The sequence below is a fragment of the Dendropsophus ebraccatus genome, chromosome 13, assembly GCF_027789765.1.
Source record: "Dendropsophus ebraccatus isolate aDenEbr1 chromosome 13, aDenEbr1.pat, whole genome shotgun sequence".
In the NCBI taxonomy this organism is placed as follows: Eukaryota; Metazoa; Chordata; class Amphibia; order Anura; family Hylidae; genus Dendropsophus; species Dendropsophus ebraccatus.
In genome coordinates this window covers 11049557-11069471 of record NC_091466.1, presented here as the reverse complement: position 1 = coordinate 11069471, position 19915 = coordinate 11049557, and the positions used below count along the sequence as shown (strand labels likewise).

The 19915-nt window shown below is 44.9% G+C and overlaps 1 protein-coding gene across 7 annotated transcripts in view; it reads right to left on the bottom strand.

Annotated features, from left to right (window-relative positions):
• The window catches only part of MEF2D (myocyte enhancer factor 2D), a 144961-nt gene that overhangs the window by 17174 nt on the left and 107872 nt on the right, over positions 1-19915 (bottom strand). For all 7 annotated transcript variants that reach the window (XM_069950688.1, XM_069950693.1, XM_069950692.1 and 4 more), the window contains one exon: positions 9104-9307. In XM_069950688.1, coding sequence (XP_069806789.1) covers positions 9104-9307 — 204 coding nt within the window. The remainder of the gene's footprint in view (positions 1-9103; positions 9308-19915) is intronic.

The following is a 19915-nucleotide window of genomic DNA, read 5'->3' as shown; positions in this document are numbered from 1 at the left end:
GAACAAACTGCGGCGGCACCGCTCTCCCCTCCTGGCATGTAGGGGGCTCTGCAGGATAAGATTTATTGGGCGTCCTGGCGATGCCAACGTTAAATGGCAGTCACGGAATCTCTTAAAATCTTCTAATGGTTTCCTGTTGCTTGTGACCCAGCATTTAAGTAGAGTGCAAATGGCGATTAGATGCATTTAGGATTTTATGAGCGGGTGCTGGGCTCGCCTCATGTGCACTTAGGATACCAAGATCCTGCTCTCTGTGTCTGGGCATCTGGGCAGGATGTACTCAGGCTCAAAGTGAAAAGTTTCCGACCAACACAAGAAAACTGTTTTTTTTTTTCTCGCTGCGCTAAAGGTCCAAACCTCTCAGTGTGACGTGTCCCTAAACCCGGTGAAAATGGCCGTTATTCCACTCAGACATAACTTCGATATGTTGCTGCCCATGGTGAGACCAACAATTCCTTCCATACTTGTTATTATCTATTCAGTCTCCTTCTCCCAGTTCTTAGCTGCTGCTTTCTGCTGAAGACACAAAAATCTGTGCATGCGTCTTTCTTTCTGTCTCTCCCTCCTCCCCCTCCCTTCTGAGACGGCTGATGTACACAAGTCCTTGGCTGGCTTTATCAGCAACCTTGTAGCTTATTTGTAATGCTCGAAGGGATAATCTGAGGTCAAGTTGCCGATGAACTCACTGTGATCAAAGAAGCTACAATGTTGCAGATACAGCCTGCCAGGGAGGGGAGGGGGGTGGAGGGGGAGACAGAGAGAAAAGCTCACACACAGATTGTGTTTTCAGCAGAAAGCAGCAGCTGAGAACTGGGGGAAGGGGACTGAATACATAATAATAATTTAGAAGTTATTCTTAGTCTCACCATGAGCAGCAACATACCAAAAGTTATGTTTGAGTGGAATACACCATCTCAGCTCCCTGGTATATCTAGGCAGGAGGGCAGGAGGCTAGGTGATACCCATATTCGCTGACCTCGCCTGCTGTAAATCACTAAAAGGGCTAAAAGGGATCCGGACACTGGTTGTGTGTGTATATATATATATATATATATATATATATATATATATATATATCCTCCAAACAATAGGAACAGCTGAGAATCACAACAGACTGCAAAGTGAACATATTTTCTCATTTCAGCCGCATAAGCGCACACCAAGCACGTCGGCCATATGGACCCGGGACATCTGCTGAAGGCATAAGAACAGCACTAAGGAAGTCTCTCAGGTGACAAGACGCCTCCATGTGCTCAGCCGCCAGCCTTGCGAGCACTCCATAATGTCTAAACTACTGAGTCCTCCGAGCAGGTGCCAGAAAATACTAAACCAGACTGGACCTGAATGATGTTAAAGGGTATGTGTCCTCCATACAGCACCACTATACATAATCTACATAAAAAGTTATCCTGCACTGATCCTAAGTTACATCCTGTGTTATACTCCAGAGCTGCACTCACTATTCTGCTGCGTACATACATTACATTACTTATCCTGTACTGATCCTGAGCTCCATCCTGTATAATATCCCAGAGCTGCAGTCACTATTCTGCTGGTGGGGTCACTGTGTACATACATTACTGATCCTGAGTTACATCCTGTATTACACTCCAGAGCTGCACTCACTATTCTGCTGGTGGGGTCACTGTGTACATACATTACATTACTGATCCTGAGTTACATCCTGTATTACACTCCAGAGCTGCACTCACTATCCTGCTGGTGGGGTCACTGTGTACATACATTACATTACTGATCCTGAGTTACATCCTGTGTTATACTCCAGAGCTGCACTCACCATTCTGCTGCGTACATACATTACATTACTTATCCTGTACTGACCGTCTGTGTACATTGATATAACCTCACTGTATACCTATTCCAGAATATAATCCTGCCACATCTGGGAAGCTCTGATCACATATTACTGTTGTAATTATAAGCCCATCCTCTGGGGGCGCTGTTAAATTACAGCGTACAGATCCGGCTCTTCTTTACAGCACAACCTGAATGGCCGCTCTCACTTATAAACCCTCCGCACACACAAAGCCAGATGAATAGAGTTACTGTACTGAGAACCAACTGGTCAGAGATTTTCTTTCTCCAGAATAGTTAGAGGAAATCAACATGAAAACCTAAAATTTTCCTTAAATACCTAGTCACTGTGCCCAATAAAAAAAAAAAAAAAAAAAAATCTATCTAATATATATATATATATATATATATATATATATATATATATATATTTAATTTTTTATATATTTTATATATATTTACTATAATATAATTTATTTTATTTTTTTAATTCTTCTTACACAAATTATCAGCATAAAAGTAACCTTGACTATGACACACTATGTGCTGTAGCGGGGGGGGGGGGGGGGGGCTATGCTGAGCATTTGGTCTTGGGCTCCTTCACTGAATCTTATAATTTTTTCTTATCAGGTTCATCCAAAAAGTTTTCCTGTGACCCATGGCGGCAGGACAAGGAGGATGATTTATCATTGGCGCAGTGGTCTGGTGACAGAATTGTGCTGAGGAGCGGGAAATCATCGACTGCCGGGAGCAATGGATTTCCTATAAAAATCTCTGCTGCGTATGGAGTGAAAGAAAAGAAAAAAAAAGTGATAGGGGGTTAAATAGGGTGGAACTGGGTAACCACATATTTTATTAATGTTACGTGGTTACAGCCTCAATAACAGCAGGACAGTGCGGCCTGCTCCAATAGGAGACATTTCTAATATACATTCCTCCTGTTCTAAATTCTTAAAATGCTTACAGTGCCCGCATCCTCCACCAAATGGTTGGGTTGAGCCAGCTACTGCAATGGTGCTAAGATGTAATACCGCACACAACCACCACACAAGAGTGGCGCTGTTTCAGGAAGGAGAGAGCTTTATGCTATCGGGATATAGTATGAGGGGATTGAATGCAACCTCTGAGGATCATTCTACTACAGTGGTGGCGGCCATGACAGCAGGACGGCGTTGGCTGTTTTATCCCTTTAAAACGCACATTAGCGATGATCGTCTGAGGGATAACAAATAAGAAATGGACGGGCTCCTCTAGGTCCTATGGAAATGTGGGATAAGCCATTGGGCTCTCCAGATGTGTATACGGCCGTTCCCCGTGCTGAGATTTCAGCAGGCCGGCTGCATGTGGCGTGATAACGCGCCTTCTCATGAAAAAGAAATGAAGATAAGACGATTCCGGCTCTGTCGCTGGCAGGGGAAAGCTGGAATTAACCCCGCCGCTGCCAGAGGGAGCTCGCACATCCTCCTGGCATTCTCAGGGTTAGAGCCAAAGGAGGGAGGGGGGGCGAGCAGATAGAGTGACATGAGAAAGGTCAGACAATGACATTCAAAACTCTGCCCGTCACCGGCGAGGCTTCAGCCGGCAGAGAGGAGACTGTGCAGAAACACCTCAAATCATTAGCCGGCTCATTCGTACAAAGCGGGGGGATCAAGGCTTTTATTTCAACACTTAAAAGGACATTTCTAGCTGGCTGAGGAGCAAAGACGACATAAGACGTCCTCGCGGGGCAAGAAGGGCGGCACAAACAAGCGTCACTCAATGGACCATCCATGCAGCCATTTTGTTTGCACAATATTTATTACTACAGCACGACTTGAGGTGGTCACACACACCGGACAGAAGTGGTTGAACGGCCATGGAGCGAATGGTTGTCTGGGATCGTCCGGAACAACCATGCACTAGAGATGAGCGCAACTGGAGCATGATCTAGTCCGATCGTTTCGAACTGGAATAACAGTGGATGAAGTAGATGGATCCAGCCCTAGGGAGTCCTGGCTGCAGCCTTTGGCTGTGTCCATGTTTTTCAGGACTCCCTAGGGCTGGATCCTACTACTTCAGCCAGCAGTAATCAAGTGCTGAGCGAGCAGACTAGAGCATGCTCCAGTTCTTACCTGGTTGGCTGGCGCCAACCAAGTCATGGGGAAAAAAAGCAAATAGGGCCGCTGTATGCACTGGAGGCGGGTTAGGCGTAGCCAGATTCAGAAGGAGGCACGTCACCGAGGGGAGGGGGGATATCGGGGCCAGTCTCCAGTGCTTAAAGTGGTCCTATTTGAATATAAAGTAACCAGCGCAGCTTGCAGGACCGGGCAGCAATTTGAAACACGGACTGCGCCACCAGAATCTCCACCCAGCGCCAACCAGGTGATAGGAAAAAAAACCCAAACATTTTCATTAGCCTTAGTGGTACATTTTCTTTCACCCATCCTGAAAGATCAGTCATAGACAAAAGATCACTATAGGCCAACGTCTTTTCTCTGGTCGGCCAAAACAACTACTCGGAAAAATTTCATCTTTAATGGTAAGGTGTCAAGGTCCATAGAGCAAGAAAGCAGGCAACTCTTCCACCCATCAGCTGTGAGGACAGAGATCAGGATTAGAAATGAGCGAACCTGGAGCATGCTCGAGTCCATCCGAACCCGAACTTTCGGCATTTGATTAGCGGTGGCTGCTGAAGTTGGATAAAGCCCTAAGGTTATGTGGAAATCATGGATATTGTCATTGGCTGTATCCATGTTTTCCAGACAACCTTAGAGCTTTATCCAAGTTCAGCAGCCACCACTACTCAAATGCCGAAAGTTCGCTCATCTCTAATCAGGACTCCTTTACTTTAGTCTTGAAGACTAAGGATCCTATTAGACAGCCCGATGACGGCCCGATCAATAATGTAAACCATTTATTAATGTAAATAGTTTACTGGGCCTATTACACGGCTCGATGATTGTGCAGCAGTTTAGCAAGGGCTGCACAGACATCATTAGTTTTGTCCGTGCCTCCCTTGCCCTAAACTGTACATCTTACCTCTCCACGCTCCTGGTCTTCTTCTGCCCTCTGCTTGCTTACCAGAGCCGCAGCTGCAGCTTCAGAGCAGCCAGCCTGAACTGACGGGCCACACGGCAGTCCTGGCCAGTGATTGGCTGAGCAGCCTATCAGTTCAGGGATTGCTCTAAAGCTGCAGAGGTGGCTCCGGGAATTGAGCAGGGGGCAGAAGAACATGAGGAATGTAGAGAGGTAATGTATTACAGTTTTTTTTGTTTGTTTTTTTACACAATCTCCAGCCAATTTTAGGTGAGGACCAAAAACGCAATCAGCTGATGATTAGCTGATAGTTGTCTCTGTTATGGTGCGTTTACACACAGAGATTTATCTGACAGATTTTTGAAGCCAAAGCCAGGAACAGACTATAAACAGGGTGCAGGTCATACAGGAAAGACTGAGATTCCCTGTCTTTTCAAGTCCATTCCTGACTTTGGCTTCCAAAATTGATCAGATAAATCTGCCTGTGTAAACGCACCATTACACAGAGCGATAATCGACCTAAGTCAGCCAATTTAAATGTTATAATATGGAAATGATTCCACACCCCAATAAGGAGAGTAGAATATATACCCATAGGATGCACTCTCTAGAGAGCAGAGCGGGTTAGATACCACTGCCGTCTCTCGCCCCCTCTCACCAGTACGCCCGCACACCTCTCTCTTTCACACTTGCTCATCACTCATCCATACACCTGCACGTCTTCATCTTACATTATAACTGGGAGCTCCTCTGTAATTCAGATGGAGCAGGAAGAGGAGGATGGTGCTAATGAAATAGCGGCACCTTCATCACACCAGCTGAGACTCTCGCCTAAACCTTCGCTTACACTCTATTAACCCTTTACAAATTGGAGCAAGGAGGTTGAAGTAACGGCCCCCTACCCACCCCCAATAATGGTGAGAAAGAGAGTCAGCCACGCGATAACAGGCAACCATTGTGGTCGATAAGTCAGGACTACTGTAGGCCACCACCTCCAATGGTATCTGCACTGTTGATAGACAATGTGTCCCCACCAGCAATCCAGGCATGTAAGGGTTTGTATACGATGATGTAGGCTTCATACCGCTATATGAAATCTCTGAGGGGTGTAGATATTTCCCCATAAACAGGCACAGCTAGTAAACAATATTCCGCCCACAGCTCAGACTAATAGAGCTAAAATGTTATGTTTGATCATTTCGGGGGCCTTCTGAGAGTTTCGGCATTAGTATTATTTAAATATGAGTTGGAGTCCGCCCTCCAAAAGTAATAAGCGCCTGCTCCCTTTAATCTTACAGCGGGGAAGCGAAGGCTGCCATATGTATATAATGAGACATTGAAAATGCAGTGAGTAAGAAGAATTGTAGGAGGCAATTACTGGTGAGGGAGCGGAGCAAAGGACTGCTTTATATGATGGTGTCGGCTGTGGAAAGCGACGGTAGGGGGTGGGGGTGCGGTGATGAGTGCGCACACACACGACCCCACTGATTCACTGCCAGATGCCGGGACTGCAAGGGTGAACGTGGATCCACCCACTAAACAACCACCTTCTAGAAGTTTAAAGCATTGACTTAACCCTGTGACTACTTCACCCAATCTTAACCTAGAACTACCAGGGCCTAAAGGGAAGAATATCTGGATGGATGGAGCCTCATTTCATCTTCAAAAATATTACAACTATAATACTGCTCCTATATACAAGAATAAAACTACTATAATACTGCCCCCTATATACAGGAATATAACTACTATAATACTGCTCCTATATACAAGAATAAAACTACTATAATACTGCCCCCTATATACAGGAATATAACTACTATAATACTGCCCCTATATACAGGAATATAACTACTATAATACTGCTCCTATATACAAGAATAAAACTACTATAATGCTGCTCCTATATACAGGAATATAACTACTATAATACTGCCTCTTATATACAGGAATATAACTACTATAATGCTGCTCCTATATACAAGAATATAACTACTATAATGCTGCTCCTATATACAGGAATATAACTACTATAATACTGCTCCTATATACAGGAATATAACTACTATAATACTGCCCTCTATATACAGGAATATAACTACTATAATACTGCTCCTATATACAAGAATATAACTACTATAATACTGCTCCTGTATACAAGAATATAACTACTATAATACTGCCTCCTATATACAGGAATATAACTACTATAATACTGCTCCTATATACAAGAATATAACTACTATAATACTGCTCCTATACACAGGAATATAACTACTATAATACTGCCCCTATATACAAGAATATAACTACTATAATACTGCCCCTATATACAAGAATATAACTACTATAATACTACTCCTATATACAGGAATATAACTACTATAATACTGCTCCTATATATAAGAATATAACTACTATAATACTGCTCCTATATACAGGAATATAACTACTATAATACTGCCCCTATATACAAGAATATAACTACTATGATACTGCTGCCTATATACAAGAATATAACTACTATAATACTACTCCTATATACAAGAATATAACTACTATAATACTACTCCTATATACAAGAATATAACTACTATAATACTGCTCCTATATACAAGAATATAACTACTATTATACTGCCCCCTATGTACAAGAATATAACTACTATAATACTGCTCCTATATACAGGGATATAACTACTATAATACTGCTCCTATATACAGGAATATAACTACTATAATACTGCTCCTATATACAGGAATATAACTACTATAATACTACTCCTATATACAAGAATATAACTACTATAATACTACTCCTATATACAAGAATATAACTACTATAATACTGCTCCTATATACAGGAATATAACTACTATAATACTGCTCCTATATACAGGAATATAACTACTATAATACTGCTCCCTATATACAAGAATATAACTACTATAATACTACTCCTATATACAAGAATATAACTACTATAATACTACTCCTATATACAAGAATATAACTACTATAATACTGCTCCTATATACAGGAATATAACTACTATAATACTGCTCCTATATACAGGAATATAACTACTATAATACTACTCCTATATACAAGAATATAACTACTATAATACTGCTCCTATATACAAGAATATAACTACTATAATACTACTCCTATATACAAGAATATAACTCCTATCATACTGTACTCCAGTTCTCAGTGCCCATGTTCTAACTGCTCTGAGGACACTTGGGGAGGAGTTCATGGTGCAAGGGTCATGTGACTGGTGACCTAAGGTGACAATTCCTTGGAACATGACCATTGTATACTCTTACAGGGTGTGATATATACACATTTATACACCCGTTCTAGATCTTTTACAATAAGTTTCCATGACATCAGGTCACAGCGTCACGTCCTCCGTTTTCACTGTCGGCACATTCATAAAGTCTCTGTCACTCCGGCCACCAACGCCGAGGACTTGTGTCATATAAGAAAACAGCTGAGCTTCTTGAGATGTGATCCCTCTGGAGGAATCGATCCTTGGCCCCTGTCGGGTATCACGGAGTCAGCAGGCAGTGTGCAATGCTCCACGCTCCCTTACAGTCCTACCAAACTCTACTCTGCTTTCATTCTTTCTATTAACCCGCCCGCCCCCATCTTGGTGGTCGCAGATCCTGCACTGATCACTGATCCTGAACTTCAAAAAAATAAAAAAAAAAAACTCTGGATCTTCCCACCTCATAAGTCAGACTAGTCAGTAATTTCCCATCTTCCTACATAGGGTCAGATGGCGTCAGAGCAGGATATGGCGGTTATCACCTGGTTATCAGGCAGATAAGGCCTGGACCTTCCTTATCCTTACAATAGCAGCTTTAGCACTTTGACGCCCGGACGGCGATAGCCCCGGGGACCAGGGGTTTCACCCTATCAGCTCTAAAAGGCTGAACAGATTAGATAGAAAATGGCCGCTACTTGTGCTAATGGCCCGGGTTTGGCTGGTCTGGATTCAGGTTTGCCTGTGGTCTCTCTTATTGTCGTGACAGTGTGACGCCGCAGGACAAAGGGCGACCGAGGCCATAAAGCGATATTCTGGAAATGATTAACTGCTTCCTGCCCCAAGGTTTACCTGGAGTTTCCTACAAGATGTCACTGGTGTTCAGTAATCTGTGCTGGAGGCAACAAAGGTAAAAGGGAAGACTGGTTTCTGCTATAACTACCATAGACGGAACGCTATCTGTCAGGAAACACGGCCAATAAAGGGAAGGGGCGCTCACCTCTATAATGTCTGCGTTTGTCCGACTCTCGTGAGGTTCATTGTACTCTGTGTATTTCAGCAGCACTTTGTCCATGTCGGTGCTGGCATACTGGAACAGCTTGTTTGAGTGGTTGAAGATGATGAGAGCGATCTCACAGTCACACAGGACGCTGAGCTCATAGGCCTTCTTCATCAGGCCAAACTTACGCTTTGTGAACGTCACCTGTAGAGGGAGATGAGATGTTAGTTACATCAATGGTCATGACCCCATGTAATAATACACCATCCCACTGAATATAACTACTATAATACTGCTCCCTATATACAAGAATATACCTACTATAATACTGCTCCTATATACAAGAATATAACTACTATAATACTGCTCCTATATACAGGAATATAACTACTATAATACTGCTCCTATATACAGGAATATAACTACTATAATACTGTCCCTATATACAAGAATATAACTACTATAATACTGCTCCTATACACAGGAATATAACTACTATAATACTGCTCCTATATACAGGAATATAACTACTATAATACTGCTCCTATATACAGGAATATAACTACTATAATACTGCTCCTATATACAGGAATATAACTACTATAATACTGCTCCTATATACAGGAATATAACTACTATAATACTGCTCCTATATACAAGAATATACCTACTATATTACTGCTCCTATATACAGGAATATAACTACTATAATACTGCCCCCTATATACAGAATAATAACTATTATAATACTGCTTCTATATACAAGAATATAACTACTATAATACTGCTCCTATATACAAGAATATACCTACTATAATACTGCTCCTATATACAAGAATATATCTACTATAATACTGCTTCTATATACAAGAATATAACTACTATAATACTGCTCCTATATACAGGAATATAACTACTATAATACTGCTCCTATATACAAGAATATAACTACTATAATACCCCTTATGGAACACAATATAGTTTGCAATTCTCATAGACAGAAGGATAAATGTGAGCGGGACGCAATGTTCATTACTGGATCGGTAGATTAATTATGTCTGATTGGAGCGGACAAATAATTGAATCCCTATATACAGCGCTCTCAGCTCTGCAGCCTGAAGCGATGTGCGATAAGCCATTAAACATTCATCTTCACACCTGAAGTCCCCATCTCCCGGGCCTGTGCTCGCTCCCGCCTGCTGTGCGCTGCGATGCAGTATGATCGGGATGAAACCCTTCTGTATCACCTTCTGGGCCTAATAGCGGAGATCTCAGAGCTCACCCGTATCATGAAGTGGGTGTTATGTGGGGAAGAGGTTATGGTGTATACCCTGAGATTAGTGATGGTGCCCTTAGGTACGACACATTGCTGGTCTCCTAAAGGAGACTACTCATTGAAGAGAACGAGCTGGTACAGACACAGTGTCGGACAGGCCCTTCGGAGGACTGGAGAATCATCCGGCGGGCCCCCAGCTTTAGAACCTACACTAACATTGACTGACATGTCGTTTCTTAGTGGTTCTTCATTGGTGGGCCCCTAGGATATTTCCTCTGGTGGGCCCCAGATACCCCAGTCCGACACTGCACAGACATTATCTGCAGGCAAAATATTATGCAAATTCCCTCTCTCACACCAGTCCGGGTCTCCTCCTGTAGACAGCTGTTTGGGGGATCTTGCCCCCCATTAACAGAGGAGGGGACTGGTTGGATACAGATATTCCCAGTGACTCTTCCTTTCGGAGGATCCTCAGCTTTGGTTGGTGGGAGATCATGTTCCTCCTTCTGGAGGAGAGCGAATTTGCATACTGTTTTCCCATCAAGCATTGCCTAATAAGAAGTCTCCTCAATGAGAGTCAGTACTCTCCCTCGGGCTGCGTTTAAAGCTAGTCATTTTGGCTAAATTCACCACTTTAAGTGGTACCAGCTGACGACAGGGAATGTCAGGAGAGGAAATGATTGGGCATGTGGAATTTAAACTGCCTGATCCTTTTTTTTTGGTGCAGAAAGGCTGCTGCCCGAAGGGTCTGGCATCCGCTTTCTCCATTCTGTCCATTCAAAAACAGGCACACTTGGTCAAGCATGTGTATGGGGGAACGGGAGAGAAAGCTGTCAGCAGAACGAGTGTTCATGTGTATGGGGGGGATCGGGAGAGAGAGAGCTGTCAGCGGAACGAGTGTTCATGTGTATGGGGGGGGATCGGGTGAGACAGCTGTCAGCAGAACGAGTGTTCATGTGTATGGGGGGGATCGGGAGAGAGAGAGCTGTCAGCAGAACGAGTGTTCATGTGTATGGGGGGGATCGGGAGAGAGAGAGCTGTCAGCAGAACGAGTGTTCATGTGTATGGGGGATCGGGAGAGAAAGCTGTCAGCAGAACGAGTGTTCATGTGTATGGGGGATCGGGAGAGAAAGCTGTCAGCAGAACGAGTGTTCATGTGTATGGGGGGGATCGGGTGAGACAGCTGTCAGCAGAACGAGTGTTCATGTGTATGGGGGGGGGGATCGGGAGAGAGAGCTGTCAGCAGAACGAGTGTTCATGTGTATGGGGGGGATCGGGAGAGAGAGATCTGTCAGCAGAACGAGTGTTCATGTGTATGGGGGGATGGGGAGAGAGCAGTCAGCAGAACACTTGGTCATGTGTATGGGGGGATCGGGAGAGAGCGCTGTCAGCAGAATGTGTTCATGTGTATGGGGGTTGGGAGAGAGCAGTCAGCAGAACACGTGGTCATGTGTATGGGGGGGTCGGGAGAGAGAGCAGTCAGCAGAACGAGTGTTCATGTGTATGGGGGGGATCGGGTGAGACAGCTGTCAGCAGAACGAGTGTTCATGTGTATGGGGGATCGGGAGAGAGAGATCTGTCAGCAGAACGAGTGTACATGTGTATGGGGGTTGGGAGAGAGCAGTCAGCAGAACGAGTGTTCATGTGTATGGGGGAGTCGGGAGAGAGAGCAGTCAGCAGAAAGAGTGTACATGTGTAAGGGGGGGATTGGGAGAGAGAGCTGTCAGCAGAACGAGTGTACATGTGCATGGGGGCGACAGGAGAGAGAGCAGTCAGCAGAACAAGTGTACATGTGTAAGGGGGGGATCGGGAGAGAGAGCAGTCAGCAGAACGAGTGTAGATGTGTAAGGGGGGATCAGGAGAGAGAGCAGTCAGCAGAAAGAGTGTACATGTGTATGGTGGATCAGGAGAGACAGCTGTGAGCAGAACGAGTGTACATGTGTAAGGGGGGGGGGATCGGGAGAGAGATCTGTCAGCAGAACCAGTGTTAATGTGCACACATGCATCCCCCTGAACCTCTATGTACTTGGTGGGGGGTGAGTTCTACATGGGAGGGAACTTTTTCGCTCTTGGGTGGAGGAGCCCTTTAAGAAGACTTTTTGCAGCAATTATTGGACCTTCTTAGGTCATCAGTTATAATTGTGACGCTATCGGTCACTGACAAATGATTACGGAGATGGGAAGACTGGTGTCGGAGAGGACTCTCTACCACTATAAGTGTTCTTCCTCCTTAATCCAGATGACAACACAAGTTGACCTATTTTATTAGCTCGCCAGGTAGTGAAGAAAGTGAGCAGTAAAGCGCACAGCCGGCTGGCAGCGGAGTCTGTGCGGTGCAGGGTCTGACATGAACAGCCTTCCCCTGGTCACGTGTGCGCTCACGAGGAACATGCCCTATAATTCATCCTTCACCCGACTCTTATGTGATGTGACAGTTGCCAGGGTAACGCTCCGAACGGCGAACATCTTGCGCACACAAGCACCGCACAATCTGCTTACAAACAAAAAGACGGCCATATGCAGAGGAGAGATGTGGAGACCGCCGCGAAGAGGGCCTCAAAAACGGAAGGCTTTAAAGGGCCACGCCATCCGTGATCTGTGTGAATGGTAAAGGGTAGAGGCCTGGTTGTAAGTAGTCAGGAAGGCGGGGCTTCTTTTCCTAGCATAAAAAAATGCAAAATTTACAGCTCTCCAGTGGTTGCAAAACCACAACTCCCATCATGCCCTGACAGCCTTGATGGGAGTTGTAGTTTTGCAACCAATGGGTTGGAGTTCACAGCTTCCTCATGTAATTCATGAGTATCTAAGCCTTCCTCGCGTCTGGAGATAAATGGCAGGAGCCTGTCTGACTGTGCTCGGGCCGGGCCTGGCCTTGCCTCATCCAGGTCCCCCAGCTGCACTATGTCTCCATCGTACTATCATGGATGACAGACTGAAGAGGAGGATGGATTTCGGGATGGGGGGGGGGGAACAATAAAAAAAAAAAAAAAAATTGGCCATTGAGATTGTAGGGAATAATAAAGCTCGATAAGAGGAGGGGGCCTATCTGTGTTCGGCCAGGCAGAGTCACAGGCCGGGGTCGTCCCCTCATACTGGATGTGACCTGAGTGGTATGTGGCCCCCGCATATGAGTGGTATGTGGCCCCCACAGCATATGATCGGCATTCCCTTGTGGTCTCTGGTTGGCAGCTGCCCCGCGGCCGTCACCTTCTCATCGCCCTGCTCTCAGGAACTACGGGAATTGTAGGCCTCAAGGGTTCCTCGCCACCAGCTCTGCACGCCACCACACATCCTTTATTATACAATGATGGGGGCTGTAGTGTCCTGTGGTTGTCACACATTATCAGCTTAGATACACTGGCTGATATAAGACATATTAGGCTCAGGTTCAACATACAGTATCACACATAATTGGCTTAGATACATAAGCTTGGTAGCACATTAAAAGGTTTAGATACACTGGCTCTACTGGCTTAGACACATCAACCTAGCAAAGATTATCACACATGATAGGCTTAGATACACAGAATCAGTAGACAGTATCACCTATTATATAATTAAATACACAACCTTAGTAGAACAGTATCACACATCATAGGATTAGATACAGCATCTTGGCAGAGAGCATAAAACATAATAAGATGAGATACACCACCGTAAGGGAACAGTATAATATATAATTCTACAGCACACTATCACATAGAACAGGCTTAGATACACCAGCTCAGCAGGCAGTATCACCTATAATAGGATTAGATATACCAATTTAACAGCAATGTATCACACATCAAAGGATTAGATACACCAGCTCAACAACACAGTATCCCACATGACAGGATTAGATACAGAAGTTTAGCAGAAAGTATCACACATAACAGGATTAGACTAAAGGGTAGTATCATACATAATAGGATTAGTTACACTAGCTCAGCACACAGTATCACACATGACAGGATTAGATACACTGGTTTAGCAGGCAGTATCATACATGATAGCCTATTTCAGTAGACAGTGTCACAGACTTAGATACATGCTAAGCAGACAGTATTACCCATAATAGGCTTAGATACTATAGCTCAGCTGGCAGTATCAAACACTGCAAGATTAGATACACAGTCTCAATAGATACTATCATATATGACAGGATTAAAGACACAATACCATACATACAAGGATTAGGTATACAGTCTCAGAAGGCTGTATCCCATGATCGGCTTAGATACACCAGCACAGTAGCATGTATTACACATGATAGGCTTAGATCAAAAACACAGTAGAAAGTATCACAGATAACAAGCAGCAAACCTCATACCATAGTCTTAGATACACCAGCTCAACAGAGCGTATCTCACAAAACAGGCTTAGATACACAGCTGAGCACACAGTGTCACACACAATAGGCTTAGATACACAGCTTAGCTAATAGTATCACACACAATAGGTTTAGATACACATCTCAGCATACAGCATCACACAAAATAGGCTCAGATACACAGCTCAGCACACAGTATCACACACTATAGGCTTAGATACACTGGTTCATTTTAGCACAAGTAAAATGGTGCCAATATGAGGAGGAGACGCAGAGGATCTACAAAGTGACGGTGACTGTACACGACAGGAGGGGACAATTACATGACTATATACAGGACCTCCTCCCCGCCAGCACACGGCCATTGTTTATGGTGCTGAGCACTGCGCCCCTCACAGGCCCCTGTTCACACTGCAGGCCGATCACCTTTATCTGGTGACAGGATCCAGGCCGCAGCTAATTCATGTCTCCCCTCAGGGAGGGGGCCTGTCATGCTGAGCCGCTTATTACCAGGGATTAGTGAATTGTATTAACACTTCATGGTAATATCCTCCATACTCACTGAGGTTTCACATCTCCGGTGAGGCGGCAAATGTACCGGGGGTGGGAGGGGGCAAGAAAGAGATTTTCCTCAGAAACACAGGCAAAACTATTATAGACTATGGTACATTATATACCTAATGTTCTCCAGTCTGGGGCTCTGCAAAGGCTGCCAGGGCATGCTGGGAGTTGTAGTTATGCAACCACAGTGGTGTGGTTGTAATAAAAAGCAACATTTACCTCAGGGGCGTATAAATAACCCAACACTAACTTATATGCCCTACAACAGTGTTTTCAAGCCTGTAGTTGCACAACTACAACTCCCAGCAAGTCCTAAGAGCCGAGAGCTGTTAGGGCATTCTGGGAATTGTAGTTATGCAATCGTAGGGGTAGGGGTAGCCGAAAGGAGCAACATTTACCTCAGGAAGGCGGTCATAACCCGACACTAGTACACACTGGGCTATGTTACTTGACTATAACAGGGTTTGTTTGTTTGTTTTTACACCTTGAAATTCTCAAAAACTGTCAACCGGAACGTATATTTTTCATGGAAAATTTCAAGAAAAATCGAATGAAATGGGAAGGATAAGACTGCTTCCAATGGAAGGTGCTGTATTTAGTACCACGGCAATGTAACACCCATGGAGGTTTGAGGTGGATCCAGGTGGGCTCCTCCAAAATGGCCAATGTTTCTTTTTCCGTCTTTTTAGTAAGACGACACAATGAATGAAAGGAGACTCCAAGATGAGGAGTGGCAGGAAGTCGTATTTCCTGGTGAAGCAGATAGATTCTCCCACGCTTCCTAGCATCTGTGCGTGTGACAAGGACCATCAGTCACATGACCCCAACTTTCCGAAATCTCTGCTGGAGCTATGGCTGCGGGGCGAAAGCTGAAGAAGTGATCTAAGGCAACGCTGTGGAGGCACAAGGTACGCAGCGCCTCATGCCTCTCAGAACAACTAGCGGGTCACAGTACAGGGGGTGTCAGTAATGGGCCGGGCAGGCGAGCGTTCACACTCACGCCATAGAGACACAACAGCTGCTCGCCGCCTCATTTCACCGTCAGTGCTGTGATCACAGAGCCGGAAAATACACTGGCCAATTGTGGCTCTTTGTAGGTCTGAGGGCGGCATATTCTCGTCTATCACAGCGTCGGGGAGCAGGGAATCATGGGAGGGAGATGTAGCTCTGGGCTGCGATTATCCAGGCCAGCGCTGAATAAACATAACATATAGAGCCGTGTATTGGGCAGGACCTCTACCGACATATATTATGGCTGGGGCCTTCAGTAATCACCTGTAACCGGTGGGGAAACCTGAAAGTAAGTGTACAGTTTTCCGACAGCACCACCACAGGTGAAATGAGGCATTACACAGTGTCCATTTAAAATAATGAGCTGTCTATGAAACAGAGGACAGGACAGGTCCTCCAAAGCGAGAGACCCTCTTTGTGTATGGTTTCCCAACTGGCAAAAGGCCCAATCAGAAGCCCTCAACTCCTCCCTACTTTTATGGAGTTGGGGCCTTCTGATTGGAAATATGGTTACAGTTGTGCCGCTTTGGAAACCATATACAAAGAGGGTCTCTCGCTCTGGAGGACCTGTCCTGTTTTCTGTTTCATAGACAGCTCATTATTTTAAATGGACACTGTGTAATGCCTCATTTTACCTGTGGGGTTTCTGTAGGAAAACTATACAGGGCAGAAGGAACTTATGGTACACTGCATTAATATGTAGGGGGGTCAGGTGGAACTGGACGCATCGCTGTAAAGTGCACCCCATCATGTCGTCATTACAGCTACCATTTAAAATGTCTGCTCACGTTCCAGCCTAGAATCCTTTAAGAAGAAGAAAGTCTAAGGGGAATGAATGATGGATCTGTAATGGTTCATTACCTGGAAGTGGGGTATACACACCATCTAACAATCTCCCCTTTAAAAGAATATACTTCTAATTTCCAAAATACAAAAACTTGGGGTAATGTGGCGGTCCACCATGATAAAATCTGCTCTGCCATTGGCTGCGGAGGCTTCCAGCTCCTCAGTCCCCTGTTATTTGCCATGTTGGCGTGTTTACTGTAGAAATGAGCCGGGTAGACCACAGCTTGTCATGAGACTAGTCAGCTATAACAGGGGGGCAGGCATCGTGTCTCACCGCCACAGGCACAATGAGAACGAGTTCAGCGTTAATAGCTAAGCAGCGGTGACAAGGACAACTGCCGGGGGCTTTTATCTTTCCAAAACAATTGTATACATTGTACACTATGTGGGCGGCTGCATTGTAACTCCGTTCACTCACAAAAGACTTTCATGTGCAATTTCAAAAATTCTATAGCGACTTTACACCCCCCCCCCCATCCCGTCATGTGCTGACCCCTCATTTCTGACAGCCTCGTCTTGTTTACATTGGTTTCTTTGGGTTTCCTCTGTATACTGGTTACTTCCTGTTACGGCCAAGCAGGAAGTCACTAGTGACTGATGAAGGTGACAAACACTGTTGTATACCGTCCTCCTGTCACTAAGGCCAAAAAGAGAGGGACCTGTACAACGGGGTAATTAAAGGGGTGCACAGGCTACTATCACGTCTGAGCCCTCGTAGAAAAAAAAAAAAAAAAAAAAAAAGTGTCCCATACACTACCACATTAGACATGGTTGGAAGGGCTATGGGAAAACATTGGATAACAAAGTTTTGGCTATCTGGCTGACCAGGTCTGATAATGGTTCCTAAGCCAAGTGAGTTTTGGAAGGTTGGTTAGAGTCTACTGGGTCTTTATGATTATGATCATTATCCTTGAACTAGATCCAAGAAGCCTCTGTCCACTAGTCCTGTCAATCTCAAAATGGAAGGTCAAGCCCCCTCTTTGGTCAACCACCATCTTATAATTATTCCTAGTTTTAGGGCTTGTAGCAGTCCCACACCCTGAAACCCTGACTTCTACTGACCGACAGTCATCATGACTATGGGCATCAAGTATAAGCTAGCACAGTAAGCTTTCATCTACAGTCCTGGCATTCGTACTTGGAAGGTCAAGTGCCATCTTGGGTATCTTCTGTCTATGCCTAGGGTTTACGGCTCTTAACCAGCCTGGAACCCTGACCTCTGTCATACAGAATATGGACAGATAGGATTTCACTCTAACGTGATACAATCGTCACTGGTGTTCCTCCCGAGGCAGGTGGGAAAGAATTTGCTTGGACCATTAAACAGTTGTCATGACTATGGGCATTATTTCTGAACAAGTATCAGCTGGCACTAAATGTTATAGAGTCTATACTGTCTAGTCCTGTCGTTAGGGTCAAGCACCATCTTAGATCCACGCCTTGGGGTCTATCTTCTCCAAACCTGACTTCTGCCATTGTGAGGAATAGGGACGGGTTAGATTTCAATCTAGTTTGATATAGTCCCCCCTCCCCAAAAGAAGATAAGGACCCTTCATCATACCCAATAAATCCAATCTCTTCCCATAAATTCTCAATATTCAACCAGTTTGCAGGTACTCACGTAGTACTAGTGATTTGTGAATTTTTATAGGGATTCTACAACTGAGCACTAAAGAATGTTCGTATGAATGGAATCTTTTCAATAGAATAAGGAAACTAACTCTGTCTGGCTTTGTAATCTGGACCGCCCCTTTCCAATGTGGCAGCTATAAGGGGGCGGTCCAGACTACGCAGCCATACTGCAGAGCACAAGGGCTTTTATTTCTGTAATCTCAATCTTTACCAAAAGATGGCACTAAAGGAGGCAAACAAAGGCCAAATGCAGTAAACTTAAATTATATTTATTTATAGGGTAAGCAACTATTTACTTAAAATAACTTCTCAAGTGAACATCCCCTTTAATTTCTTACTTTTCTGATGCACAGCTGACCCTGCACTATTCTGTTTATTGGACGGTAACTCTGTTACTCAACATACCTGAATGTCAGCCAGTTCATTCTTTGACATCAAACAAACAAATAGCGGGTTCACAACATATGGCGGAATGATTACATCTTGTAAACAGAATTTGGACGTTTATTCTTCTGAGCAGCATAATGCGGGACATCTTGAACCCATTGTAGTCCCGGGGCAAACAATCTCTACTCATATGGTTCGCTTTTCTAACCCTGGCTGTCTGAAATCCGCCCTGGGGGCACGTCACATGACAGCGGCTTAAAGGATCATTTAACCCTTTCATAGCCGCTGAAGTCACCACTGAAAAGGCAAACTTTATAAAGTGTCTAATGTTCAATTCTAGGGCTGGGCGGTATACCGTGAAAATACCGATACCGTCTAACCGACCTCAACATTGCCAGGACGGTATGTGCGGTATTTTCACGCTTTCCCCGCCTGAGCCGTGAGCAGTGAATTAGTGTGCTCTCTGTGCAGGGAGGCCGACATGACAGAGCGCCCCCCTCCACACCCAGCACGACAGAGCGCGACCCCCCACCCCGTGTGCCGTCTGTGCAGGGATGCCCATACTTCAGAGCCCGGCATGACAGCGCGCCTCCCCCCCCATCTTCGTGCGTGGCATGACAGAGCGCACAACCTCCTGCCGGACAGAGCGCGTCATGCTTTCCCACGCGGCCTGTCCCATCAGAGCGCGCTATGCCCTTCTCCATGCACCCATCCCGGCCTGTCCAATCAGAGCCCCTCCCCACCCAGCACCTGTCCCATCACAGCGCGGAGGGCGCGGAGAGCGGGA